This window comes from Hakea prostrata, chromosome 3, assembly GCF_041222555.1.
Source record: "Hakea prostrata isolate BN-2017 chromosome 3, UWA_Hpros_2, whole genome shotgun sequence".
Taxonomy (NCBI): domain Eukaryota; kingdom Viridiplantae; phylum Streptophyta; class Magnoliopsida; order Proteales; family Proteaceae; genus Hakea; species Hakea prostrata.
Window position 1 is genome coordinate 26092549 of NC_142602.1, and position 27923 is coordinate 26120471.

General features: G+C 37.8%; 3 protein-coding genes across 3 annotated transcripts in view; 2 read left to right on the plus strand and 1 right to left on the minus strand.

Moving 5' to 3' along the window:
- LOC149021899 (homeobox-leucine zipper protein REVOLUTA-like) overlaps nucleotides 1-6227 on the plus strand; it is an 11020-nt gene extending 4793 nt beyond the window's left edge. The window contains exons 3-8 of the mRNA XM_089147507.1: nucleotides 197-235; nucleotides 639-773; nucleotides 1882-2219; nucleotides 2640-2745; nucleotides 4866-5015; nucleotides 5228-6227. Of these exons, the coding sequence (XP_089003633.1) occupies nucleotides 197-235; nucleotides 639-773; nucleotides 1882-2219; nucleotides 2640-2745; nucleotides 4866-5015; nucleotides 5228-5374 (915 nt within the window). The 3' untranslated portion in view covers nucleotides 5375-6227. The remainder of the gene's footprint in view (nucleotides 1-196; nucleotides 236-638; nucleotides 774-1881; nucleotides 2220-2639; nucleotides 2746-4865; nucleotides 5016-5227) is intronic.
- A 4199-nt stretch (nucleotides 6228-10426) lies between these two features.
- On the minus strand, nucleotides 10427-20521 carry LOC149021900 (CASP-like protein 5A1). The gene is made up of 4 exons (XM_089150074.1): nucleotides 20231-20521; nucleotides 19546-20100; nucleotides 11828-11960; nucleotides 10427-11194 (listed from the first exon to the last, which is right to left on the minus strand). Exons 2-4 carry the CDS (start codon nucleotides 19755-19757, stop codon nucleotides 11003-11005), a joined length of 537 nt encoding a protein of 178 aa, XP_089006200.1. The 5' UTR covers nucleotides 19758-20100; nucleotides 20231-20521; the 3' UTR covers nucleotides 10427-11002.
- A 5716-nt stretch (nucleotides 20522-26237) lies between these two features.
- Nucleotides 26238-27923, plus strand: part of LOC149021901 (Zn-dependent exopeptidases superfamily protein) — a 42012-nt gene continuing 40326 nt past the window's right edge. Inside the window, exons 1-2 of the mRNA XM_089150075.1 lie at nucleotides 26238-26422; nucleotides 27247-27607. Of these exons, the coding sequence (XP_089006201.1) occupies nucleotides 27275-27607 (333 nt within the window). The 5' untranslated portion in view covers nucleotides 26238-26422; nucleotides 27247-27274. The remainder of the gene's footprint in view (nucleotides 26423-27246; nucleotides 27608-27923) is intronic.

A 27923-nucleotide genomic window follows, 5' to 3' on the forward strand; every position in this document is an offset into this window, starting at 1 on the left:
GCTCCATTAGCTGAGGTCATATTCTCATATAAATTGTTCTAGGCTCATCCTACCCGCAGTTCTCCTTTTTTCGTAATTAATTGATTTCTTTTTTCCTTTTTCTGGTTGAATGGTTTCTAATTGAATCTTTACAATCACCTTTGGAGAATGTTTCAGATGCTTGAAGCGATTCGGCTTGAAGGTCATGACTTGACAGGAAGAGGCTGTTCTATCTAGGGATATTCATCTCTTACAGGTGTCTTTCCAATATCTCCATGAATTGCTTCTATCATCTTTTCCTCCAATTATTGGCTTATTGATTTATTAGTTTTAGTTCTTAAGTAGCCATCACTTGTCAAGACTTTCGGGACGGTAAAAGAAAGTGTTATCTTGGTAAATTTGAATCAGCTTTAAAGAAAATTGCTTGGGCAGCCACATTTGTTTGTTTGGACTCCTTTGGGAGAAGAATGTGGGCACCAAAAAAAGGAAATTTTTATGGATCTATATCTGCTATGTCTTGCTTGCTATTTAAAGGAGGCATGGGTGGGAAGACAATGAGAAGTTATTGACCATACTTTGCTGGTTTATTTCCTGCAATATTGTGATTATTTTGATATTGAATTTTCTAAACTTATTCTGGAATGGTTTCTTTGGTTCAGATTTGTAGTGGGGTGGATGAGAATGCAGTGGGAACCTGCTCTGAACTTGTTTTTGCTCCAATTGATGAAATGCTTCCAGATGATGCTCCACTGCTACCCTCAGGGTTCCGGATTATACCTCTGGATTCAAAAGCAGTTGAGTTCATATATGCTCCTCTTGAATATAATTTTTTCCTTAGTCTATTAAGAATTTCTCTAGTTCTTGTTTTTAAAGCCGGATTATTCTTTGCTGATAACCAGTTGGTAACACATAAAAACTGAATGAGCTGAGGATTTTAAAAGTTTTAATAGCATCTGATGTTTGTTACAGATTTTAAGTCTCTGTAGTCAAGAGCATGTTCAACTAAACCAACTAAATGCTATAAGCAAGTTTGTCAATAATTCCTTGTGAACTTCCTTGTGGTTTAGAATTGTTGAGTGCAGCTGATCTCTTATATGGTAATAAGGTTAGGACACTACATCCCACATGAGCCAACAAAAAAAGGCATATGTTGCCAATAAGCATATTTTAGCCATCGACCAATAAGCATATGTTGTTTTTATTTGTCTTTCACATCAGAAATTTGATAATTTTGTTTTGCTGGTTAGTATCTGAGAACTTGGATGCAATGTTCGGATCCATGATGAATCTAGTGTAACATTCCTATTGGATGGAAGGTGCTGCAATGTCCTCTGAGGAGGTTTTACATTCACAGTACAAACTTCTCTTGTTATCAAAAGACTATATTTGTTACTGTTCGACCTTTGAAGAGTCACTTTAATCTTTCAGTCTTTCAAAAAATGTTGCATGATTGCTGTTTTCAACTCCTGTTTATTTGTAGGTAAAGTTATTTTGGAATAAATGAAGTAGAAATTTTTCTTCTTTTGGGGGGGGGGGTTGTGATAGTTCTACCTTGAAAAGAGTTAATCTTGCACGGTTTTTCAAAATGACTGCTGTCATGGCTCCTGTTCATCTGTATGCACAGTTATTTTGCAAGAAATGACATGCCACTCAACTGTTGACTGAAATCTAATATTTCAGATTTTCAATAGTGAGAAAGTTTCATTGCCAGTAGGTCATAAAGCAGGATTATATCCAAGATTGAGCTGTGGTCTCTAATCTCTGAACACTAGCTAATTGGATTTTGGATGCTTTTTGCTTGCATGTCTTTTTGTGTAATACTACTTAATTGGGGATATATTAGTGAAGTAGTTGGGCTCTAAATCTACTTGCTTCAAAATACTGATGATTACTACTATACAGAGCGAGACACAAGATGCATTGGGTGCACATCGGACATTAGATCTGGCTTCCAGTCTTGAAGTAGGTCCTTCCATGAACAGGACATCTGGAGATGCATCTCCAAATAGCTGTAATGGGCGGTCAGTTTTGACAATTGCTTTCCAGTTCCCTTTTGAGAACCATCTCCAGGATAATGTTGCGACGATGGCAAGACACTATGTCCGCAGTGTGATTTCTTCTGTTCAAAGGGTTGCAATGGCTATTTCTCCCTCAGGACTCGGTCCACACATGGGGCCAAAGTTGTCTCCAGGCTCTCCAGAAGCTCTTACACTTTCTCAGTGGATCTGCCAGAGCTATAGGCAAGTTCTTCTGAGCCTAATATACCTTAACTCATGTTAATGAAACTTAAAGATATACATGGTTGAAACCGTTATACTGTGCTAACAACAAATTGAAGATGAAAATTTAAGGATCCAGTCTTTATTCATGGCCATGTTCACACACTGTTGCACCTTCCAACCTAGGCAGTTGGGGTGGGGGTGGGGGGTGGTGGGGAGGAGAAGTCTATAACAGATCCCATCTCTCTCCCATCAAAATGTTGAAGGCACTACCGTGTATACATAAACATTGAGGGCATGATCCTGGCCGTAAACACCTTTGCATAAAGGCTTCTGCCAATAAATGAATGGAACTGTGAAACTTCTCCTGTTATTCTCTGACTGAATCATGATTTGTCTTCTTTCACTAATATTTAGCTTCTCATTTCTTTTTACATGCAGTTATCATCTGGGAGCAGAACTACTAAGGTCTGATTGCCAGAGTGGTGACTCAATATTGAAACAACTCTGGCACCATCCAGATGCCATATTATGCTGCTCATTGAAGGTATTGCCACCGATTTCTTGATACAGTTTTCTCCAATAAGATTGAGTTGTCTAGTGTTATAGTCAACCAAGCACTTTGCTTGGATGTTAGAAAGACTTCAACAGTTCACTCAGATAGATGCTAATTGATGCAAGGTTAATAGTAGGTTTAAAAACCAGATTGAATTTGCTAATAAAACCGGCTATAACTACCTTTGGCCTGTTCCTGGTTTTACTGATTTACTTCCTGCTTCTATACTGTTAAAGCGCAATATAACAGCAAGCATTGGTCCCTTTCAGTTCTGTTGCATGGTCTAGTTTTTCAAAGTCCATTGGTGACGATGCAAATTTGACCCCTTTTTCAGTTGAAATTAGACAGAACCCTTTCTTTCCCCCCCCCCCCCCCCCCCCAACCCCCCCCCCCCCCCCCAAAAAAAAAAAAAAAAAAACCCAGCCCCCTTTCATCAAATCAAACTTGTAGATGAGACCTTAAATAGAGTTGAACCACTTTACATAATTCATGTAGCTAACACTATTTGGTTGGGGAAAGGCTTAGTCTAGTTGAGCATTTAAATGAACTTCTGGCTTCACACGAAGGGGGAAAAAAGAATGAAACTTGCTGCAAAATTATATATCCGGAATCCTGTATATGAAGCTCACGCTATCAGCTATATATTTATCATTAACCTGGCACAATTTTGTTGTCGTATGGAATTGTAGCCTTTTGCGATTACTTCAATGTTAGAGCTATTTCCCGGTATCCTACTTCCCAGCCATATGTCCACAAGTTAAATTGTTTAGGGTTTGAATCTCATTAATAAGAATATGGTTATGGAACTATTTTCTTAAGTTTAATCTGCAATTTTCTCTTTTGGCTGTACCACACATCCCCCTCCCCAATGTATGTGTGGTTTGACTCTTCTGTTTTCCACTATGTGGCAGTTTAGCTAGTGGTGAATGTCTATGTTAATTTATTGTCCTGTGAACTCACTAGATCAAATCATGCTTTTGATATTGCTTGAACAGTCAATTTCTGATGGTTCCTAAAAAGGGCAGAATACTCCAACCCCTCCTTTCCCGAAACCCGAGGGATTTTAACCGTAGAAAACAAGGGGAAGAGCCAATGTGCACATTGGGCCTTACACTTATGATGCCTTAAAATTTGGACATGTGACATTTCACAGGAACCCCTTGTCTATCCACAATGTCCTTATTATCACTCAATGCAGCAGAAAGTCAACAGGGACACTAGAGATTGTTTTTACCTTGAATGACAAGCTACAGCTATATGAGCTAATCCTTCCGTAGTATATCTACTATTAATAGAAGTGTGTTTGGGATGTTGAAGCTATTTCTGTTGGTACGCTTTTCCGGACCTAGTTTTCCAACGCAGACATGATACCTAGGCCTGTCAATTTTTATTGATCGGCCTGCAGTTTTATGGAAAGGTAGCCCATAAGCCAAATATCGGACCAATACAAATTTGCCAGGTGGAGAACAGTGAGTTGAAAGCTTCTGGAACCATGAAGTGGCTATACGTGATTATAGTGTGAAATTTATTGGTAGATGAAAGATATGGAAGGGGTAAATGATTGAATTTGAGGCAGAATTGAACACATGGTTTATTTGGACTACTCCCTAAACACTCTAGGCAAGTTTGCCACGTCATTCTTTTGTGTTGAGACTGAATGTTCCTGTTAAGGGGATTCTATCCCGAATGGCCCTGTGGGAAGTTCCTCCTCTTCATATGATATTCTGTGTGTGTGTGTGTTTTCGTTTTATTTATTTAATTTAATTAAAAAAAAAATTTGGGGGTGGGGGGGATTAATTGAATGTCAGTTTTGAATGAATTACACTGATAATAATGTGATATTTCCCATCTCCAAAATTGGATGCATTCCTGTAACTGAATCTCATAAATATGCAAATTACATAATAGAAGGATATCCCCTTTGGGGAATCTTTTATAAAACCATTTAGACCAGCAGGTTTGTAATCCTACTTGAAGTTTGCTCAACTTATTGGATCTGGAAAGGTTCCAACATTGTGGGAAATATCATGAATCTTACTTTAAGTTGCATATGAAATGGGATGAATTGAAGGCGGACTGTTAAGTTGACAGGATGATCTTTTGGTTTGCAGTCTCAACCAGTTTTCTCCTTTGCCAACCAAGCGGGGCTAGATATGCTGGAAACCACACTGGTGGCTCTGCAGGACATCGCGTTGGATAAGATATTCGATGAATCTGGTCGAAAGGCATTGTGTTCAGACTTCTCTAAGATGATGCAACAGGTATACTTGAGCCATACAACACATGAAAAATGCTTTGCACTTGCCTCTATCTTATGATGATTTTATTCTATCCATACCGTGGCAATTGAAATACATATTGGAAACTAAAATAGAAAATTTCTGGGTCTCCTGGCATTTTAATTTGGTCGGGACAGAAGATAGGCATTCTGTGTTTTACTCATGGAGCTAGGACTGTGGTGTTTGCTTTGCAGGGTTTTGCTTACCTGCCTCCTGGAATCTGCATTTCGACCATGGGGCGCCACATTTCCTATGAACAAGCTATTGCCTGGAAAGTCTTTGGGGAGGAGAACATTGTTCACTGCCTTGCCTTTTCTTTTGTGAACTGGTCTTTTGTGTAAAAACATTATTTATTGATCCAAGCTTCAGGCAGTGGGAGAGAGAAATTTTGTACTATCCTTTACTTAATATTTAATTTAGAAGAATCCTTTTACCCGAGTCTTTTGACTTCTGATCCTCTCTACCATGTACAATTGTACATTGTGTATGTTTAGAACAGAGTCCCATGGAGAAGGAACGGACATGAAAGAAATGTAATACCTTTGGTTCATAAGAAGGGGCGAACCCGGTGCTGTATGGCGTATGCACAAGCAGATTCTGGGGACATTTTTCCAAAACAAGCTGGGGAGGATCCTGCTAATGGCCTTTGGGAGCTCAAAATGGCAATGTCCTGTGGAGATAAAAGACTTCTCTGTTGCTAATGCGTTTTGCAACGCAGGGGAACTTGTGGCGAACTCATATGGCTTGCCATTCAAGATTATGCGTGAGAGCGCAGTAACAAGCAAAAGCTCAGAAATCTTGTTCTGAAACTTGGGTTAACCCAACAGAATGTTTTTCTTGAAGGTGGGTGGTACGCATCTCCTGGATCCTGATGTTATGATGATGTGGTGATTGCCACTTCTGAAGTTTTGGCGTTGCCCATGCCAAAAATTATGTTGTATCAAAATGCGTGAGACATAATGCCAAGATGTAAAGAGTCCGAACTTTTACATACACCCGGAGGAAATATTTCAACCTGTTGGATTCTTGAAAAGTTCAAACTTTAGTTCCTAAAGCAAGATTTTCTTGTTCTTTTAGTAAGCAATGATTAATCTAGTGTAAGCTTCTATTTTAACTACTTGATTTGGTACTAGTACTACTAATATTATTTGTCTTCCCAAGTCCAATGACCCTGAATTTACGGGTATGTTTGGCCCATCGGTATCTGCGACTTTAGTTACAAACACTTCCCCAGGGTTCAACTTCTATGCTGTGCATCACAATCTCACCGAGTGGTCAAGGTCGAAATCCTGATAACTCAGTTTGCTGCTTTTTTTTACAGGCTTGTATGGTTGAAAAAGTTAAAAAGAAAAAGAAAAAAAAACATACAAATGGGGGTGGTTAAGATTTTTACCCTCGGCCATCCATTCCATCCCTTATCGTACACAGCTCAGTGTTACACGATTATTACACATCACTGAAGTTCCATCCCCCAAATAAAATACAAAATAAAGATGCATACAAAAAATGTCACATTCTGGTGAGTAAGGTTATAATGCAAAAGTGGATGTCGAATTGGGTTATAATGCAAAAGTTGATATCATTTTGTTTTTTGGGTCAACAATATCATTCATTAAGAATGACTGGCTTTGTCAAAAGTAGATATTTTAGCAACTATGACTTATTTGAAGAAGCCGGATAATTGGACAAATCAATCACCCGGTTAAGATTTTGCCGAAATAAAATGAAACGTAAGGTAAACAACAGAACACGACCACAAAAGTCAAAAATGAGAGGAAATGAAATCAACACATAAGGGTGTCGATGGCATATCGAAACCGTTAAACCGTACCGTACCAAGCCGCGCCGTTTAAAACCGCACCATACTGTACCGTTCAAAATTGGGTGCACGCACGTGAACAAACCGAATTTTGAACGGCACGGTTCTGGTTTTAGGTATTCATACCGTCGGTATGTACCGAAACCTTACCGAATTGGTACCGTACCAAATTAAGGGATATAAATCGTAATTTTACAATTAAAACACTTTACCTTTACCTTATCCCTAATTCCCTATTTGGTTTCATCATTCACTCCTCTTCTTAGATTTACTTGTTTCGTCTTTATTAATTAGATTTATTTGCTTTATCTCTATTATTTTCAAATTCTATTGATTGGTTGATCACAATTTCATCAGGATCTTAATGGACTAATAACAACAGTGGCATAAGTTCATTTGTACAAAAAATGTACCACACTAGATACCGTGTTTAAACCGTTTTTCGTACCGGTTTGATACCGAAACCGTACCGAATCGTCTTTCTAAATACCAAAACCGTACTGTACCGTTTAAATTCGGTATGGTACGGTTCTGGTTTTCAGTATTCAAAGTTGGTAATTGCATCAAAACCGTACCGATTGACACCCTTATCACACATGAGATTTTAACAATTTTGCACAACTAAAATGGAAACCCAGGGTGAACAACAAAACACGACCACAAAAATGAGAGGAAATGAAACCAACACATGAGATTTTTAACGTGATTTGCTAACCTAGAATATTCAAGATTATCTATATCTAATGGGAGAGATTTCACTATTTCAAATTTTAAGAGTAGTACAAGTAAGGGTGTCAATTGCGTACCGAAACCGTACTAAATCGTACCGTTCAAAATTCTGTATGGTACGTACTGAAACCGAGTTTCTTCGTACGGTTTTGATTTTATGTACTCATACCATCGGTATGTACCTCTAAACCGCATCAATTGGTGCCGTACCAAATTAAGGGATATAAATTTTAATTTTACAATTAAAACACTTTACCTTTATCATATCCTTAATTCCCTATTTCAGTTTTTCATTTTGTCATTCACTCCTTTTATTAGATTTACTTGTTTTATCTCTGTTAATATAAAATTTTGTTGATTGGTTGATTGCAATTTCAATAGGATCTTAATGAACTAATAACAAAAGTGGCATCAGTCCATTCGTACCAAAATTGTACCGCACTGGATACCATGTTTAATGGTTAGCCAATTTGAGATTTGAAATCTCCGGATTCATTAATCGTTCTCTAGATTCATGAAATCTAGAGATTCACTTTTTACCTAAAAATGGGAATCAGTTTATGGGTAAGGGGTGAAATCCGGAGATTTCAAAAAGCTATACATTTGCACATTCACAAAAATCCGTCGATCAAATGTTTTTTAGGATGAATCCACAGATTTCATTCCACAACCAAACATCTAATTTTATAAATTATAACTCCATAAATTTGAAATTTATAGATTTGAAATCTCTAGATATTTGAAATCTCCAGACTCATGTAACCAAACGGGCCCTAAACCATTTTACCGCACCGATTTAATACCGAAACCATACCGAACCGTTTTTGTAAATACCGAAACCGTACCCCACAGTGTAAATTCGATACAGTACGGATCTGATTTTCGGTATTCAAAGTTGATATCGTACCCACACCGAATTAACGAAAATGAACCGATTGACACCCTTAAGCTGTACAAGACCTGAAAAAATACAATTTTTTAATTTTAATTTTTATATATTTTAAATGGAGAGGTCATGGGTTCGACTCTTGCACACACAAAGCTCCCTGAGAAAGTAATTGAGGTGCGGGCAAACTGGCCCGGATGAACCTCAAAAAAAAAAAAAAAAAACCAATACAACGTTACTTCTAGTCGGTTACACCACCATCGTACCTCCGAACATACCATTTCACTTTAAAGCTCTTTAATAAAAATCTTCAAATTCAAGCTTTGAGCTATAATGGAACAACAACAGAGAGAAGAGAGAACGAAGAGTGGATACCATTTCTTGCTTAAACCACAAGCAAAGCAGACCCCAAAGCCCACTTTAATGTTTTTGTTTAAGCCCCCCGTGGAACTCCCTGGTCAACTTCCATTTCATCTTAAAAAATTTCTAATCACCCATCTCAACAATCTGCACTTTTTGATGAAAATTACCGACTTTTTTGAGTTATATAGCTTCTGGAACCCACGAGAAGATAATAAACCCCAATCCAGTCCACTCTGCAGCAATCTTCCCTCCATTCATCTGACCATATTGTGGTTCATATCAATGGAACATGGAAGACAAAACACAAGGTTTGGTGGTCGAGGAGTTATCACTTGGGGACCAGCAGATCTAGTTTGGAAAATGTAGGTACAATCATAGCTTCTCAGCTACTTCCATGGTGGAGGCCTCTGGCGGCGCTCTCTTTCCCACTACGGCCATGAACATACAGAAGCTGCCGAATCCGGATCATCACCCCGTCCCAATGCTTCCCGATGGTTTTACCATCACAAAATCAGTGGGCCCTATAGCTGAAAAATATTAAAAAAATAAAATCTCCCATCACCCACCCCTGGTCCCCAGTACTTCGGGGTGGAAAAGCCGTCGAAAGTGCTCCCCGACAGATCACAGATCCGGACTCCAAGCTGACCATCTTCTGAGAGTGTTTACCTCTTATCCAACTAAGCTGTCTCCTTGTCGTCTTGGTTTTAATTCTATTCTATTCGATTATTTTTGTAGGTCTGAAAACTGTCAAGCAGATTAGATTATTTTGTTATTGGAGCCGCAAAGTTTTGAAGTTTCTGAAGTCCAGTGGCCATCAACAGTTCAACCCTTGCAGTAACTGGGGTGAAAATTAAAATTAACGGCTCATAAGTCTTTTGATATTGGCAAAAGACCAACTCTTCTACATAGGAGGTTAGAGTTCGAATTCCCTCAAGGCCAGGGCGAAACCCCCACCTATATTAATGATATAAAAAAGCTTCCGAGGATGTAGTCGTTGTGCGCGCAAGCTAGCCCGGATGAACCTTGGATCCGAAAAAAGAAGAAAAAAAAAATCTTTTGATAGTTTCTTTTTTCTTCGTCTAGCGACCCATGTGGAGTCTTGAAAGATTCAACCGAGAAACAAAAAGAGAACCCTTGAGATTCAACCTCAGAAACAGAGCAGAAGCACCTTTGTGAAAAAATTACTGAAGGTGTTTATAGTAATTGATTGTTTCAATCGAATTAAAGGAAAGGAACACCAAATTTTCGCTTTACAAAGAAAGGATCGCCTCTATTATTGACTGTTCTTCTCAAGCTTCAGAATTCAAGATGAAGATCTTGTTCGATTAATCCTCATCTATCTATGTGTTACAACCACCAGACACCATGCGGAGTCTCACTGTTTTGGCTAGTTTTGAAAATTCAAACACGATTTTACTTAGTCTTGTACAGTAAAACCTTGGGCAGCTAATTTGTAAAAGAAAACCTAAAATGTTGCTAATCATGTAATTTTCCTATTCTCGCCCCTGGATGGTTCCTTCGTCATCTTCTTTGCTTCGACCAAATGAAAAACAGTCTTTACTGACAATTTAAACCTGGTTTTAGTGCATGATATCAAAATGGGTATCCATCAACACGAAAATAGGATTTCTTAGTCTCTTTACCTCTTGTTCATGCAATGCAACCAATACGACATTGCCTTGATGGTTGTATTGGCAATGTGCAAAACTAAACTTCTCACCCAACTCAAGCATTACGCTACCCATACCTAAAACCATAAATGTCATGCGTGCAAAACATAAAAACTTACAGAGCCTCAACATATCCGCAGTCACAGGGAGTGTAGCAATGGGCATGCTGAAACCCACCCTCCCAAGGAAAGAAGTGTTGAGAAGTTGCAACTTCTAAACTGCTGACTCCACTTCTGTGTTAAAAGCAATCCTTACCAATTAGGTCTCGGAGGGGCAATGAAGCAAGTCTTTTTTTCAATTGTAGAACAACCTCCGATAATTCATGAAGAGCTTTCTTGCAGAAATGCAATATGTATTTCAAGTATACTTTCTATTATATGAATATATTCCCCAATTCAAGAAATATACACAGAAAAGGGTGATTGAATCTCAACAGTCTTTCAGTAGAGATCACACAAAAACACAACTGTTTATGAAAGTATAGCCTTCTCCCAGTTTAGTGTCACCGGGATGCCAGCGTCCAGAAGTTCAACAGAAAAGATGGAGAGACAGTTCCCCAGCTGAGAAAGGCCATTGCTGTTGCTGTCTCAAACTGGGCGCAGTGATTCTGTGCACAATCATTCAAATCATCGCCAATAAGCACTGTGATGCCAGCAGATGCACAGGCAGCAGCAAATATAAGTGTGGCCGTGATCTGATGTGACAAAAATCTAAGTCCATGTCAGGGAAGAAAATGGCAAAAGGAATACTGAATTCCTTTAATTACATGCATATAAAATTATTTGAAACGATGTCTTCAACCACAAAATAGTTGAAAGCTGGAGAATTAATAAGTATTCCATATTATGTGTGTTGTTCTTCCACAAGCTAATTCTAAAAGCAGGAATAAAAAGAAAAAGGGCACTTGTATGATGTATCTGAGACCAATGCCTACTTCTTCTTCTTTTTTCAACAAAGTATCTACTGCTTTTGAAACTAGAAAAGAAAGCAGCTTATTAATAAAATTTCTCAAGGGATGACTGGAGATGTATCATCACACTTATGATCAACCAATTCCATGAACCAAAGTGTCCAACATGCTGAAATACCATAACTGGTGAATTTTGTTACCGACTGTTGGGAAGACAGAAGCAAGGAAAAGAAGGGTGAAAAAGATCAAGAGTAAGGTTCTGTTCTAGTGTGCACGCATCTCTTTCTTTGGTCACATTTACATGGCCATACAATGAGCCACCCAATATGGCTATAGAGGGATCCAAAAAAAAGGGAGGATTCCAAATCTTAACAGTCAAAATAATCACCAACAAATGTCAGCAATGGTTTTCCTTACCCCATCACCAATGGTGAACAAACTGACAATGTGAGAATTCCGCAAGCATCTCTTTACCAGAAGGGCATATATATCAATAATTGCCATTGATAGGCTCCAGATACTTTGCAGGCAAGCTGCTGCAACAAGGTAACTGACAAAAACAAGTACCAAAAATTTTCTTCAGTTATGAGACAAAACCTAAAGGAAAAAAAACCTCATCCAATTATGGAACTAAAAGATACACAATACTGTAAGCAGAACAAGAAAATAAGAGAAAACTAAAAAAACAGGCATGGATGATCAATATGCTCCAAAAGTACTGCACTGAGGATAAATTAACTCTTCTTCTGGCAAATATGAAAAAATAAAAATAAAAATGTAGCATGATTATTTAAGAATATTGATCTTTTAGGTTATCGACGTTGTATACTCTTAGACTTGACAAATAGCCAGATTAAGGAAGTACCATACTTCAGAAAGTAAAATTTTCAGTGTTTCAAAGCAAGCTGTTTGGATGATGGGATTAGTGGAACATACTACCTTCCCACCCCCAGTATAATTAGTTTTGTGTCCAATGCATGTATCATGGTCAATGTAGAGATTGCTTCTACAGGCTGAATAAGTAATATTAGTCTCAAGTTCATTTACTACTTGAAATTCAAACAATAACCCATTTATTGCATTCTCTATCGCTCAGACATTCAGAGAATCTCTTTTGGTTGCTGACCACGCATTTGTATGCTGGAATGCCTAAGCTCTGAATATAGCAGTTTTCTGAGTTCCCCATCAGCATGAGGACTACTCAACCCTAGCTATGATTTACTATTGTTTCCCATTTTATCTTATAAATCTGGCACGAGAATCAGAGGAAATAGCAAACAATTTGGAAATAAGACTTGGTTTTGGAACTTAGTATTGAATTGGATACGTGCTTCTGAACTTCCACTATGTTTGGTTGCAAGGAAACTTGAGGGAATGAAATGAAAATTTTAAAACATAAAAAGAATTTGAAATTATTATTTCGTATGATTGTATGAGCTAAAAATTTCACACCATATTTCTTAAGATGTATTTTACATGTAATTTGTATTTACTTCTTAAAATCAAAGGGAATCAGATGCAAAGTAAAGTAAATTTAATGACCAAATATGGAATGACTTGGGAGTCAATCATATAGTCACATAGGGTAATGATTACATTATTTTTTTTCTCTCAAGTATAAAAATTTCACTCTTCCCTTCAAGTCTCCCAGCAAACAAATGAACCCTGCACGAAGACATTGCTTGCTGTTTATTAATTATACCCCAGATACTTCTGTTGAACAATGAAATGTCTATCTTCTACTCAAGCACTGAGGTTCAGGAGAGACTTATAATCACTAGCAGCTGTTCATTTATCCAGCAAAACCATGAACGTTACAAAGAAGACCTGATGCACCTTCAGCCCAATGCCAAAGGTGGAATGGCTGATCTAGTGCACAGCCCAACACTACAGCAAGTTTTAACTTGCAATTCATGAACAGAAGAAATGTTGGGAAAGAGAGGAGGAGAGGGGGGGGGGGGGAATTGCACCATCCTATTGAATTCATTCAGTCTCTATGCACCTAAGAAGAAATGGATGACAAACATTAGCATACTGATACTATCTAACATCATCAAAGGACAATCAGCACCCAGAGGAAAGACGAGTAACTTATGTGAAAGTGTCAAACTCCTTGAGAACATGATCCTACTGCAGAACTCAACCACCTCTGGATATCTAGTTATGAAAACATAAACTTATGACACAACATTAAACAGCAGCTCAACTGATCTTGACAAAGAAAAGAATATCTAACACACTTTTTATTATTATTATTTTTTCTTTTGGGGGGGGGGGGAGTGGACAGGGGGATAAATAACCACATTGTCCATGTGGAAATTACTTCACCATGCCACAAGCTATCCTGCTGAAAACTTTCACTAACTCTTTCATGGTGACTGCCAACACACAGCTTCTTGCAATTACATCCTCAAATGATAAGGTGATACTGGATCTTTTAGGTATCTGGCCAATTGTAGAGTTGTAGAAGCTACATGAAGTACTAATCCAGAATAAATGCAATAATAATCAACCAGAAACAGTAGTGCCATTCCTCATCCTATTCCTCTCATTTCCCCTCATAAATAATGAAACTGGATTTTTTTCACTTAAATTCCCCCCATCTAATTCCAAATATCAGTGCATTTGCAGCAGGTACAATTATTTTTTGTTCGATCCCCCACAACCTAACCTCCCCTCCACTTTCGCTCCCTTCATCCCTAGGCTTATTTTAGTGGAAATAAGCCTTGGGTTGGGTATTACGTTAGGCCTCTAGTTCAATGCTTTTTCATTATAATAGGCTACTTTAATGCAACCACAATCTACTGGTATAGGGTAGGATATGGGTCACTAAGTGCCTTTATTTATTTAGTTTACTAGTTATTTATGTTAGGCTGGGTTAGGATTTTACAAGTCCATTCTGTTTTGAAACAGTTTCCTAGTCAGTTTAGGTTACTTAGGTCACGGTGTAAGTTAAAAATTGGGTTAGGCCTTCAGAACAAGATTAGAAAGGTAGGATAGAAGTCATTATTTTGGACAAGTGAGTGGAACAAACAGTAACTGAGATTCTCCAGCACAATAGAACCATGCGCAGGTCACTGCAGGAAATGACTCAATTCAAATAAATCAAAAGAAAAGGTCAGATGCAAATTGGGAGAAACAAAAGACAAAACCCAGTTGAAAGACTGATGACAGGATATGTCAACGATGAAGTATCAATAGACTAGTTCAATCGGGTTTGGACCAACCCCAAAAGGAACCAATCCAATGGGGTTTGGTCCAACAGGAGTTGGACTAGACTAAATAAATTATTTCAGTCTTAGTTTTGGCCTTCTAACTGTTTTAGCTTTCCTACGTAGGACTAAGTTAGAGTTTCATCCAGAAACACACACCAAAAAAAAGAAATTTAAGAGTTGGAATCTTTATTTCCTTGTTAAAGTTGGTTCTTAGTTTACAAGACTCCCCAATTAGTTGAATTTTTTTCCCCCTTTAAGTACCCGGTATTAAATCTATGTTTGAGCAGCAAGGTACTACTTCCCAGAATTTCAGGTCTAAAGGTTTAGAATGTGAGCGAATTCCAACAGTTTTTGCTTGAGTACATCGGGTAGCAGGGAAAATAGCATAAATTCTAAACACTACTAGGACAAAGGAAGATAATAGAGAAATTATGAAAGGAAAGAAAAGGGAAGGACTTATCAGAAATAAGAAGAGGTTGGAGAAGGAGAAGGAAACTAGGAGCCAGGATTGGCTCTGATAAACAGGCCATGCCTACTAATAGACAAGGATTCGGTACTACTGAGGTGAGTGGTGAATCAGTACTTAATTATGATTCTCACAAATTTAATCCCACGGACAGTATTCTATCTCTTAAGCACACCACAACACTCAATTGCTCTGCAACTGGTAATTCCCAATATACTTGCACTGACAATATGTGACCGCTGGCTCAGGATCCCCGATTTTATCCAGTTATAATTTATATGCACTCCACTCCCACTTTAATCCAAGAAAACTAAGGGATGCACTCCAATACCAAATTTACTTCCATCCAAGCAAATCACAACCACACAAGGTAATATCCTTTTGTGGTTCAGCAATAAATGTACATTCACCGTGCAACACCTAAACGGGGTTTCGAATGTCGACCATACTTTCCAACTACTGCACTATAATACTTGCTTCTGTCCTCGATGATACAATCATACAAGAACATATGACTAAACCCCCCCCCCCCCCCCAACTCAACAAAGCACCTACTAGCAAGAACAACCGTTCATACTTCATAAAATTGAAAATAACAACAAAATATCACAAATTACAAACTGAATTATTTGTAAGTAGCGGACATCATCAACATTCATCATACATTGGTCAGGAAGTACCAACTTAAGTTTAGAGATCACCAATGTGGTCTAGCCACTAAACAACTGTACCACACTTCCAGGCATGGCTTCAAGAGTCAAAAGATGGATTTAAATAATACATTCCCAATTCACATCCTAATCTTTCACAGATAGACTCTCTTACATCAACCTATTCTAACCCTACCATTAAATCCTACGTCCTACCAAATAACCCAATTCCCAATCTAGCTGAACTTACCTAGAACTACATTAGGGACAATCCTCCTCATACTGACAATGACAACCATTCACGCTAGCAGTCAAAAAGTTTGAACTTTGAAGAATGGCCGTTCCAAAATGTTCAATCTTGGTGTTAGGGAGTTGAGCAGTTCACCAAAATGCAAAAGCAGGATTTATTTAGTATGTATAAATCAGTGAAAATGCTATTATAGGATTATTATGATTAAGTACCAAAGCATACACCAAAATTATTTTGGTCATATTGGATCAATCATGACTGAGGAAGGAGCAGATGAACAAGTTGTTGCCCAAAAAAATCAAAGCAGAGTTGACATTGTGGAGCCATTGCTTTTCGAGTATTATGTGATTGGATCACCCCATTAAACTAAGCAGCAATCAGTGAGCAAGCTATAAAACAAATAATGTTTTACTTAGAGCATTCTTATACAGTTTTACCTCTAAGCATGTTCAAAGTGAAACAACAAAACAAGAATCGAAAGAGAATGAGAGAACGAGAAAAAGAGAGAGATCTTGAGAGAGGAGAAGAACCTACGCACAATGTGAGCAAGCTTGATGCCTTTATTTTATTTTTAAACTCATATTTATAGAGGGTATTAACTTTAATTACAACTCATAACCAAGAGTCCATAACTTGGTGAACAAGTTAGGTACGGCTTGCATAGGGCGCATGCTAACTAACACACCTCCTCAAGCCAGAGCATACAAGTTTCTCACACCCAAAGACTTGCAACACTTATTAAATAAAGGACCAAATAACGCCTTTGTAAAAACATTAGCAATCTGATCAGCAGAGGTAACAAATGGAGTAGACACCACTCTTGTCCTAACAATTAACAGCATCACGAATAAATGAATATCCACTTTCACATGTTTCGTTTTTTCATGATACACTAGATTACTCGCAATATATATCGAAGCTTGATTATCATAGATAGTCACAATGAATCTTAAATAGTTAAATGTATTCACAATTATAGCTGGATCAATAACCACAGCCATCCCAACAATAAAGCTGACCCAAGAAATCACACAACTCACCATCTGCCAATTGTTACAAGGGCAAGATACCATAAACAATGTTGGTCCTTGCTATGTCAAAGAATTAACAACATGAAGAAAAACATTGAATCTAGTCGGATTTCCTTTTACTATGTCCTTTGCATTTAAAAGCATAGATGATGGTTTTTGGATGTCTAGAAGGCATAGGCTTTGGATATACTCATTAAAAGATGTTCTTTGTACTATAAACTGCTCATTTAACCATATATCAACATGAATTTGATCCTGGTTCTGTGTGCAGCCACTTGGAGGCTTGAAGGAAAAAGGAAGGGAAAAAGAGAGAGGGGGGGGGGGGGGAGATGCTAACGACTAATGCTGAAATAACACATGCAAGGTTTCTCCCCAAAAAAATATTTACTTCCATCTTCCGTATCCGAATAATTTGGAGGGTATAGTGCTTTCCAGGACTGAAACAAAATGCAATACCTTAAACTTTGATAACGTTGCTTTAAGATAGGACCTCTTAGTCTAGACATTAATAAATCCTTACTTATTAAATTAACCAAAAAAAAAAAAGGGGATAGTTGTAATACAAGTTCAAGACAGTCACTTTATAATTAGATGGTAATCAACAATTTATATTACTGACTATCCTATGATGGTGAAATATTTGAAGATCATTTACTAAGCCGTGCACAGAACCCATGATAATATCAGCAGAGCATGATTCAAGCAAGTTAAGAGTAAATTCAAGATACGGCATACCTTTTTTCTCCCTCTTCTGATAAATTTCCAATAAAGTAGTAGCAGAGAAGAATTTATATTTTGAAATTTCTTCATGCTTCTAGCAATAAAACATCTTATCTCGAGTTTGTTTGACATTGCAAAATAATTCAGTCAGCAAATTCAAATTATGGTGACTTTTGGAGTAGTTTAAATCTTGAGCCCCTCACTTGTTCCTATAGCAAAAGACTTCTAAGACATCAACAGTCGATTAGGCTTCCTAATAGAAATTCTCTACAGAAAAACTGACTAGGTTTCCTAGTTGAAGTCACTAGTAGAAGAAAAAACACACTGGAGCCTATTCCCCATAGTCATATAAAGTAACAGATAGAAAATATTAAAATAATAATAATAATTAAAAAAAAAAGAAAAGACCATGTAATTGCAAACCAAGTAAATGCTTAACTGCATAGAACAAATCAATAAAATGTCCTCCTCACAACAATCCCGGGAAATACCCCTCTATTGCAGTATAATAAGACAAAATGATGAAAAAATTCATGGTAGCAGATGACAACCATGCAAAACAACAAAGCAGCACCAAGGTACCAACCAAGAGCTGCATTCATCAGCACTAACCAAAAGTAGACCTCAGAATCTCAGATAATAATCCAAATTCATAATTTAGTTGGGGGGGAGCTTACATGCCTGTGTTTTAGAGCTACAACTCACTCCTGCTACAGGAAGAACTTTCTTAAATAGATGAAAGAATTTAATGAAGAATCCTAAGAAGAATGAAAAGTTCTTAGGACAAGCTGTCCTAATAAACTTATCAAGGTGGCTCAACAGCTTTTAACCTGGTGGCAAGATGACATGGCAATTCTGACCATTCGATAGAATGGTTGAGGATTGAATAAGCCATATGTCAAATTTTTAAACACTTAAGTCAATCAAATATCATCTTGGCATGCATACTTGACCCTAGTTTTTCAGAGCTTTTCATTCCACATGATGAAATTTGTTTCAGAAAATAATCAGCAAATTGGCTGAGGACCTTTGGGTTTACCACTGCACAAAATTGGGCCCCAAATGATATTCCATATCCAAAAACTTGGCTTGTCCCACAAGCGTATTAGGACAGCCCTTCCTATGTAACACAGGCCTTTTAAAATTACAAAACAAATTTAGTGTAAAATAAAAAATCCTTTTAGCATATCATATGTAGTAAATAAGTACTTTATAATAGTATTTCAGCAGTTAAAAAAGCTCAAAATTATGAAGATAGTATACAAACAAATTTATTATGAAATGTCAACAGCAGGGAAAGAAACACCTAGAGAAAAGGAAACCTTATCGCAAGGAGCCCCCAAGCGGATCCCATGGGATGTTTTGATTTCTTGACCATAAGATAGACTGTTAGAGATGTTTTGCGCCATCTACTTCACTACATTTTGAAATTAGGTAATTTAGAACCCACCCGCGGGATGAGAACCACGTTCTCAAACCCAACTAGGTATTGTCATGCATCCAGGTTACAAATAACCCTACTAGATTTCGTAAACAAAAGCTTCAAGTACTGCATTGCCTAGCATATACTCTTCTACAATGTCCAGAAAGAATGATTCAGTTACCAACTAAAGGATGAGCTCAGTGCAACTAAATACTGGAATGCTTCCTTCAATGCTAGGACCCAAACTTGGACTTCTTATGTTCACGGTCAATAATAAACGGCATGGCATCCAAATTCCAGAGATTTTGGCCCCTACCCACGTTTATAGAAATCATGAATTACAAAGAGAATGAGTAAACAAGAACCACGAAGCTCGTTACCAGAAAGCTGTGACAGTGGTGAAATCACTGGCAGAAGCCATGACACAAACTGCCGCAGCAGCGAACAAAAATTGGCATAATCGTAAAACGAGACCACCAACCGTGCCAGGCATTCCTTGGATATCCGTCATCCTCATTCTGAGTGCATTGTTTGCTGCGTCAGTTAGAGGAGGAGCTTCTATAGGATGCACAGAAGGATGGCTCGCGATCATTGCTTCACCAACCTTAACTGCTATATCCCAATAACGCCCATCGGACCAGATAGAAAACAGCGTGCATCCAAAAAGCTCACTTCAAGAGCAAAACCCGAAACTCTTTATCTGCTCAAGGACTCAATTCCGCACGTTCTCAGAACATCCAACTCCAGATCCTGATTGCCAAAAATAACTCACGTATCTTAGTTAACGGCACTGGATCCACGGCTGCGAATAACCACCGAATTCACCATAAATCAGGAGAATCCCGATTGCAACTACTAAACAAAAGTGAGCAACAGAATCTCCAACACAGAACTTTAACCCACTAGAAGCAGACAACGGCAACTCCTCCAAGATCCTACACCGACGAGGAAACAAACTGTCAATTAATCCCTCTAACAGATGAAGAAGAAGAAGAAGAAGAAGAGAGGAAAATCGTCAAACGTCCACTAAGATGAGAAATTAAACTCTTCCGCTTCACCACTTACAAATAAAATATACAGGAACTCCAAATCAGAACTACAAACAATCCACCAAATTCTAGGGCAGAGAACGCAGTTTCAATCTAAGGGTGTGATTTACAGAAGGAGAAACAATCAAACTTCTGGCTTGCTATTCCAGGCTGGTCGTCTTCTTCGATCGCACCACCACTCTGCCAGAAACTGCAGATGTCGGTTGGGGAAAGGAGAAAGAAAACGATGAATAGAAGTCAGTGTGGGGCAGACGAGAAAGAACCGTAAAGAAACGGTCTGCAAGCGCGCGAGCTTCACCCACCCAACACCACGGTGGACAGTGGGTGGCGTAAATGTGCGGGTATCGACGTGGCACATAAACTGTGGGTGATCCAGCGGCTCAATCATTCGTCAGCCGCATCAACGGTAATTACCGACTTGTTGTGCTTCGCAATGACGTCAGCGATCCTTGTCGTTATTCACGCCTCCATGTAGACCCCGTTAAGGATTGTGGATCATCTCCCCCCACAAAAACATGGGACCTACATGTGAAAAAAAAATAAAAAATTAAGAAGTATGACCTGTAGTCGAGTCCGGATCTGCGACGGCTGTGACCCCTGTAGTCGAGTCCGGATCTGCGACCCCGTTTGTGCTCCCCAACGCTTCCTGACCACAAAAATCAGTGGGGCCCACGGTGAAAAACACCTTTTTGAAAAAAATAAAAAGAAAATAAAACTTTTTCACCAGTGGGCCGCACTGGTTTTTGTGGTCAAGAAGCCATGGGGGAGAGTGCTCCCCCGGAGGGGGAGATGATCCGGATTCCCTGTAGTTTGCAGTCAATAAGTGATGAAGAGATGTGAGGGGAGAGGATCCGGACTCGATCCCAGTCATAAAAGGGTTACAATCAAAGTTCAAAGTATCTCAAGATATGATATGACAATAATCATTACATATCCATGTTGGATACAACCGATATGTATCCATATTGATACATCTCTTTGTTGGATAGTATTAAAATGAATGGGTCAGTACGATACAATATTCAGTACGAGGTGATACGTCTCTTAAAATCATCTAACCAAAAATATATTTGATATTGATACTTTAAATCTTGGGTCATTAGCAATTAACTTGTAAAGAATATAATCCAAAACAAATGGTTGCATCAAGATAAATGATTTGAGGAAACAATTTTTGAAATAATAAAAAATGAAGAATGAAATGAAATTCAATTTCAAAATTGAACTATTTACCAAATTATTCTGAATTTTTAATTCAAAATATGATTTTTTTTCCTTAAAGTATCAATATCAAGTATCGTATCTATCAAATGATTTTAAGAGATGTATAGTCTTGTATTGAGTATTGAATCATACTGGCCAATGTATTTTAGTACTATCCAATGAACAGATATTGATATGTACTGCATTAGTTGCATCCAATATGAATACGTATTAGATATTATTATATCATATCATGGGATACTATAAACCTTACAATGCTCAACACCTTTTAGTGAAACTTTAAAGGTGTGAAAAAACGGGCCAAAACCTCGTTTCAATACCTCCTTGGACTTATATAGGAAACTACTACTAGTGTTACCATAAACACATCCACAAATAATTCAAATCAAATGCATCTAATTGTAATTTTCCACAAATGAAAGAGTGATATGTTGGGGTAATTGTATTAGGGCCTGTTTGGTTACATGAGTCAGGAGATTTCAAATATCTAGAGATTTCAAATCTATAGACTTCAAATCTATGGAGTTATAATTTATAAAATTAAGTGTTTGGTTGTGGAATGAAATCCCTGAATTCATCCTAAAAATTTATTTGATCGCATGATTTTGTGATGTACAATTGTATGCTTTTTGAAATCTCTGGATTTCACCCCTTCCCATAAATCTCGTTCCCTTTTTCACTACGTGAATCGGTTTCTGAATCTGAGTTTTTACACCACGGGTATATTCGGTTCATGAATCAGGTTTGAATCTCTAGTTCATGTCCCGCCCTTCAAATTCTTCAAATACACAAAAATGAAATTGCAATACAATTGAGAGATGAAGATCTTTAGCCAATCCGGAGAGCTTGAAGTTGCAACTGAACAAATCACCAATCAATGAGGTTGAGTCACACCTTGAGTGCTATCTTTAAGGTAATTGATGCACCCTACTACCAAGGGTTCTTCGCACCACCACTTCCAAGATAAAGAACTACCTCATTTTCAACCTCCAACTAGAAGATTAGGTAGTTCTTCTAGTCCCTTCAAGGAGCCAAAAGCTAGAGCACAACACTTAGACAAATTCAAAGAAATAAATTAATTTTGTAACACAAATAATGTGAGGGTGAGGAGTGTCTCAATTGCACACCACATGCAAGGAAATGTTGGGTTTATATAGGCCCAAACCTCACCTTACACCCCTTAGGATTCTTAAGGCAATGAATTGGATAATCAATTATCCACTAATGGAGAATCAATGGCTTGTCCCTCCTCCACTAATGAGAATAAACCACCTTGACCTAACCTCCCCACTACTTGGAGAAATAACTCTCATATTCACTTCTTTGGAATTAATTGGATTTAATCCATTCAAAGACCTTAACCCCACTCATGGTAATGGCCATGAATGGTCATGAAGTTGAAATGAGAAAGGAAGGTAAAGAGTTAGAATTTTAGTAAATTCCATGATTCAAGTAAGCCCACCTCATCACCATGATCAAGACCTTTAAGATCTATGATCAATGTCATGAAGAACCTCATAACCAAGGTCATGAAGGGCCTCCTTTACTCATGGTGCCTCATTACAACTCTAATGCGTCCAAAATCTGCTCAGCCCTTAGATCTCCTCGTGATACTCAAAACAACGTCGATTGCCCGACCCGGGGTCGGTCCACCTCAGCCTAAGTCGTTGATAACTTAATCCAACGGCTCGCTAGGCTGGATAGAACTTCTGATCGTGCCTCCGATGTTTTGTCTCCGTGTGTGTGTTCGTCCCTCACCTCGTTGGCGTTTTTATGGTGTCCTTCGAATATCCTTTGTTGGATGCACTTGAGCCTTCTTCGGGTAGTCGTTGGTCTTTGTTAGATCCGTTGAGCGATAGACTTCTACTAGTTTGGACTAGTAGAGGATTCCTGAGATAACCTCTAGGTTATGGGATAATTATCCCTTCGATAATGATTAGCCGCAGCCGTCAATTTGAGTCTGCCATCATTAGGGTAATTAACCTAATCCATAAGTTGGATTAGGGCGTGCTTGTGGCTGAATAAGTTTTCTTCCTCAGCAAGCCATCTTAGAGATTCGGTTCGCTCGGGAGCGAGTTGATTCCTTCTGTCTCGACCGGAGTCGATGATCAAACCAAGTATGAACCCGGTTTGATCATATTTTCTCCATATCAAACCCTTACCTCATGGGTCCCACACACTAACAAAATAATTAAATAAAAAAATACAAAAAAAACTATTTTTGAAACTTAATATAGATTTTTAATTAAAAACCTAACATGATATCAAACTATTAAGTAGGTAGTGGTTCGGTAAAGATGTGGGTGGAACAATGTCAAATTTGTGGCCATGTTAAGAATATGTTTTGCTATTGGACGTTTACACTAATGTAAAGCAAATAAAACAAAAGCAAGAGAAACCACAATGAAAAAGCTGAAAACCACTAGGATCATTATTGATATCTAATGCCGGAGCCAAGACTTAACATCGAGAGGGGCCAAATAGGATTGTTCTAGGCTGATGCTTCTAACATATTGTCTGTGGCACTCAATGTTGGATACATGCCACATGAATTTCATTAAATCTTAGCTATACCTTGATCCCCACCATCAAAATCCATGGATTTAGATGCTAATTCAATGATCTCTGATTTAATGACCCACAACTTCTTTTATTGAATTCATAGGTCCTTGAGCTTGCAAGTAGGTTTTTGGGTTAGGATCTTAGGGGATATCACATCTATAGGTTTTGGGTTCAATTAGGATGTTTTTATAGCCAAAGCGTAGCTATTGCTCATGAGTAAGTAATTTGGCCTTTAGGTCTGTAAATGTAGTAGATGGGGTAGCATTTTTCATAGTAATAATGAAAGTGAGATGATCATGATCAAAACCATTTAATGTATATGCTATCAAGTCAGTCATTTACCTTGTCATTGATTGCCATCAGGGAGTTAGTGATGGATTTGATTTTGTGAAAATACTAAAATAGTCTATAATTGTGTTGGTTCCTTTGTTGATTATCTATAATTCATTGCAAATATAAGTCATTTGAACAATTGATATAATATTAATGCAATTAAGCGACCTATTAACTTCCATAACAAACACATAAAAGTAAGGGAAAAGGCAAGTGTATTTTAGCAGACATGTTTCTTAATTTAAAAAAGCTTGTTTTGCTCATTTCTAGCATAGTGAACAAAATAGTGTGAGCTTTTGGAATTTCATTGCAAGTATTACACTATTTCTACCCTCTTTTCTCCATTCTATTTTATTTCAATAAATAAACGATCCGCAAAAGTGAGAAAGCTTCACTTTTCTTAAAGTTAATTAATTGATCTGAAAGGTTAGAAAACAGATCTAGAACAACCTTGATAGTTGAGACAACATCTAAGGTAGCCCTACAGAGCAAGAAAATATTATCTACAAAGAATAAGTAAGAAATTTCGGGAGCATGTATGACACCATAAAACATATTCAAAGAATGATATCGAAAGAGAAGGTGAAACAAAAGAAAAAGATAAGGCTCAAAGGACAAGTGACACATCAAAGAGACATATTTCCTGATGTAAAGAAATTTTTTTTTGGCAAATAGGAAAAAAAGTTAGCCTACTCATTTTTCTATTTAGTGAACAAAAAAAGTGAACTTTTGGAATTTCATTACAAACATTAAACTTTTTTTCATCCTATCCCTTTTTTTTTTTTTTTTATTTTATTCCAATAAACAAACAAAATAAAAAGATTCTCTGCGTGTAGGATCACCTCCAACTTTGAATGCCGATCCAATACGTATGCTAAAGAGTTTATCATCAAATACATCTTCGACATCGTAATGGCAAGATTGACTTCAAAGATTAGGAATAATCTTAATATCATCTATGAACCTGATAGGAAAATCAAGTAACACTTTGCCAGGGAACATCCCCTATCTGTTCATCTTTGACATCATTAGGCTTTTGGATAAATGATAGTGTCTAGTGTGGTTTTTGGAGAAATGATAATATAACTGTTTCACAGTCACGTCAAAATTGCCGAAAATATATTTTCTTAGCATCCTAGGTGGGGCCCGTGTGGCAAGGATTCCATAAGAGCCATAGTTTCACAATGCAGGTCAATGGATCTTTTGCCTAGGGCAGGGCATTTTGTTATTTAGATATTGGAGCCATGCAGGGCACCTTCAAACCACCCCCTATAACCGTCAAATTTATAGGTGATATAGTAAAATACGTACTAATGGCTTTAGTAGTAAGACTTATGTCTCTTAGTGAAAATTTTGTAAATTTGACTATCGTGAAGCACTCCCCCTGATGATGTAGTCGAGATGCGCATAAGTTGGCTTGGATAAACCTCAGTTCCTACATACTAACGAAGGCACAACATCTGGATTATTAGCCAGACCATCTTATATTGAGCTACGTAATCTATAAACCCCAAAATAGCATGTTCATCGTGGATGTGATTTGGATACAATGGTGACAGTTTCCTATGCAAAGACAAAGGAACCACGAAGGTATTAGACTTAGATTCCAACTTTCGACCCTCTACATCTTCTCCCATTCTTTTTCGTTGTCTGATTTAGTTCAATCCAATCCGGATTGGTTCAAAATCCTTACAAGAGGTGGTTAGGGTTCCGGAAGACCATTTACCCATATTTGAAAGATAAGAAAAAATCCAAAAGGGTTTGGCGGAGGGGAGGTGGTAGTTATTTGGGGGAAAGTTTAATATGTAATTTTAACTTTAAGGGACATGTCCGTCTCCCATGCAGTGTCCCTAGCATCATATCGTACCGTAAGGGCCTGTTTGTTAAACCTTACTTCAGGGTACGAAAATATAATTGCAATCACGTGTCCTTCATGTATATGCCAAAGCCGAATGCCTGGATCCGTGCAGGATGGCTAATCGTTGACCCACTCAACCTGGTACGGTTCTCTCTTTCGTATTTTGCTCCCCAGTGGATTATTCAGTCCAACAGCGGGGCGTAGTTGCCGTTGCATCATCGATGCTTATAGGTTTGTAACAATTGTTCATAATCTCTACTTTTTTTCATTTTTTTTTTTGGTTTCTGATTTATATTTCTATGAATTTCGCATTCATGTTTGTGGGGAAAAGTTGAATGGTGCCTAGAGTATTTTAACCTTATTCACATCTTCGTCTTTGGTGTTAATGATTCAATTCTGTAGTGTTTACCAAAAAAAAAAAAAAAAAAAAAAAATTCGATACTGTTGTAACATATGAAGCTGCCAATTGCCGAATGTTTTCATAAGCTTCACTTAGCTCCTGTGCTAAATATACAAACTCGAGGTCTTGCTTGTGTAGTTCTGGATACTGATTCAGCGATTGCTTTTTTCTTTCTCTCTTTTTTTTTCCTGGTTAATAAGTGTTTTTTATTCATGTTTAGTTCACAGTTCATTATTTCTTTGCTGGCTAATCCAATTATGTCGAACAAATTACATCGATAGTGTTGCCAGTGAACCTATTCAATGCAAGAACCACCACTAGATGCATAAAACTATCAAAGTAGGATTTGTACTTAGGAATGATGAATCAGCGAGTTTGGAGATTACTCCCTAGACATTGTCCGATGGCTAAAACGGATCCCTCAAGTGAAATAATCCCCGCCAATTCAACCAGTGACTCCTTGAACTTTTTCCCGTTTCATGATTAAAAGCTTATCCTGTATTGATGCTGTTTGTAGCACTGGTTTAATGAAATGTTGAACACCCTGAATTGCTTCTAACCTGCCATATTTCTGTTCTTCCTTTTCTTCTGTAACTTTTTATTATTTTTACTCTGTTATGGTTTCAAGTATTCTTATGGTTATCTATCTTGACAGGTTCTTCACTTGAATAATCACACGGAGGATGGCACGAAAGTCTAACACTTCGACAGGATCAACAGGATCGGGGAGTAATGAAACAGTTGGTTTATCTGCAGTTCATGAGAAAATGCATCCAAATGAACGTGCAGTGAGCCCAAAGAGGCCAGCATTTCTGTGGTTGGCTTTGTTTATCGCAATCCTCTATGGTTCATGGGGTGTTTACCATTATCAGTATGAGAATCTCCCAGTTCCACTAAGTGCTGACCAGGCTGGCAAAAGGGGTTTCTCAGAATCTGAGGCAATGGAGCATGTGAAGGCCTTGACAGAATTGGGTCCTCATCCTGTTGGTTCTGATGCTCTTGATCTTGCAGTGCAGGTTTGGCTCTCATGAGCATATTACCTTTAGATCCACCCCCACCCCCCCAATTACCTTCTGTAGCATCTTAGATTCAAATTTTAGATGTATATATAGTCATGATGAGATTCTTAGCATGAAAATGAAGAGGAAAAACAGTCCTTTCCAAATCACTGGAGAGGGGTTGTCATATTGTTATTTCCTCTCTCATGTCATGAAGAATACTTTTGCGTCTATATTGTCCGCTTAAGATCTTATCACCTTATCTTTAGAAGAAAAAGAAATCTTCTTGTTTTGTCAATTTGTTGTATAATAAAAATGCCTGGATCACAGTACA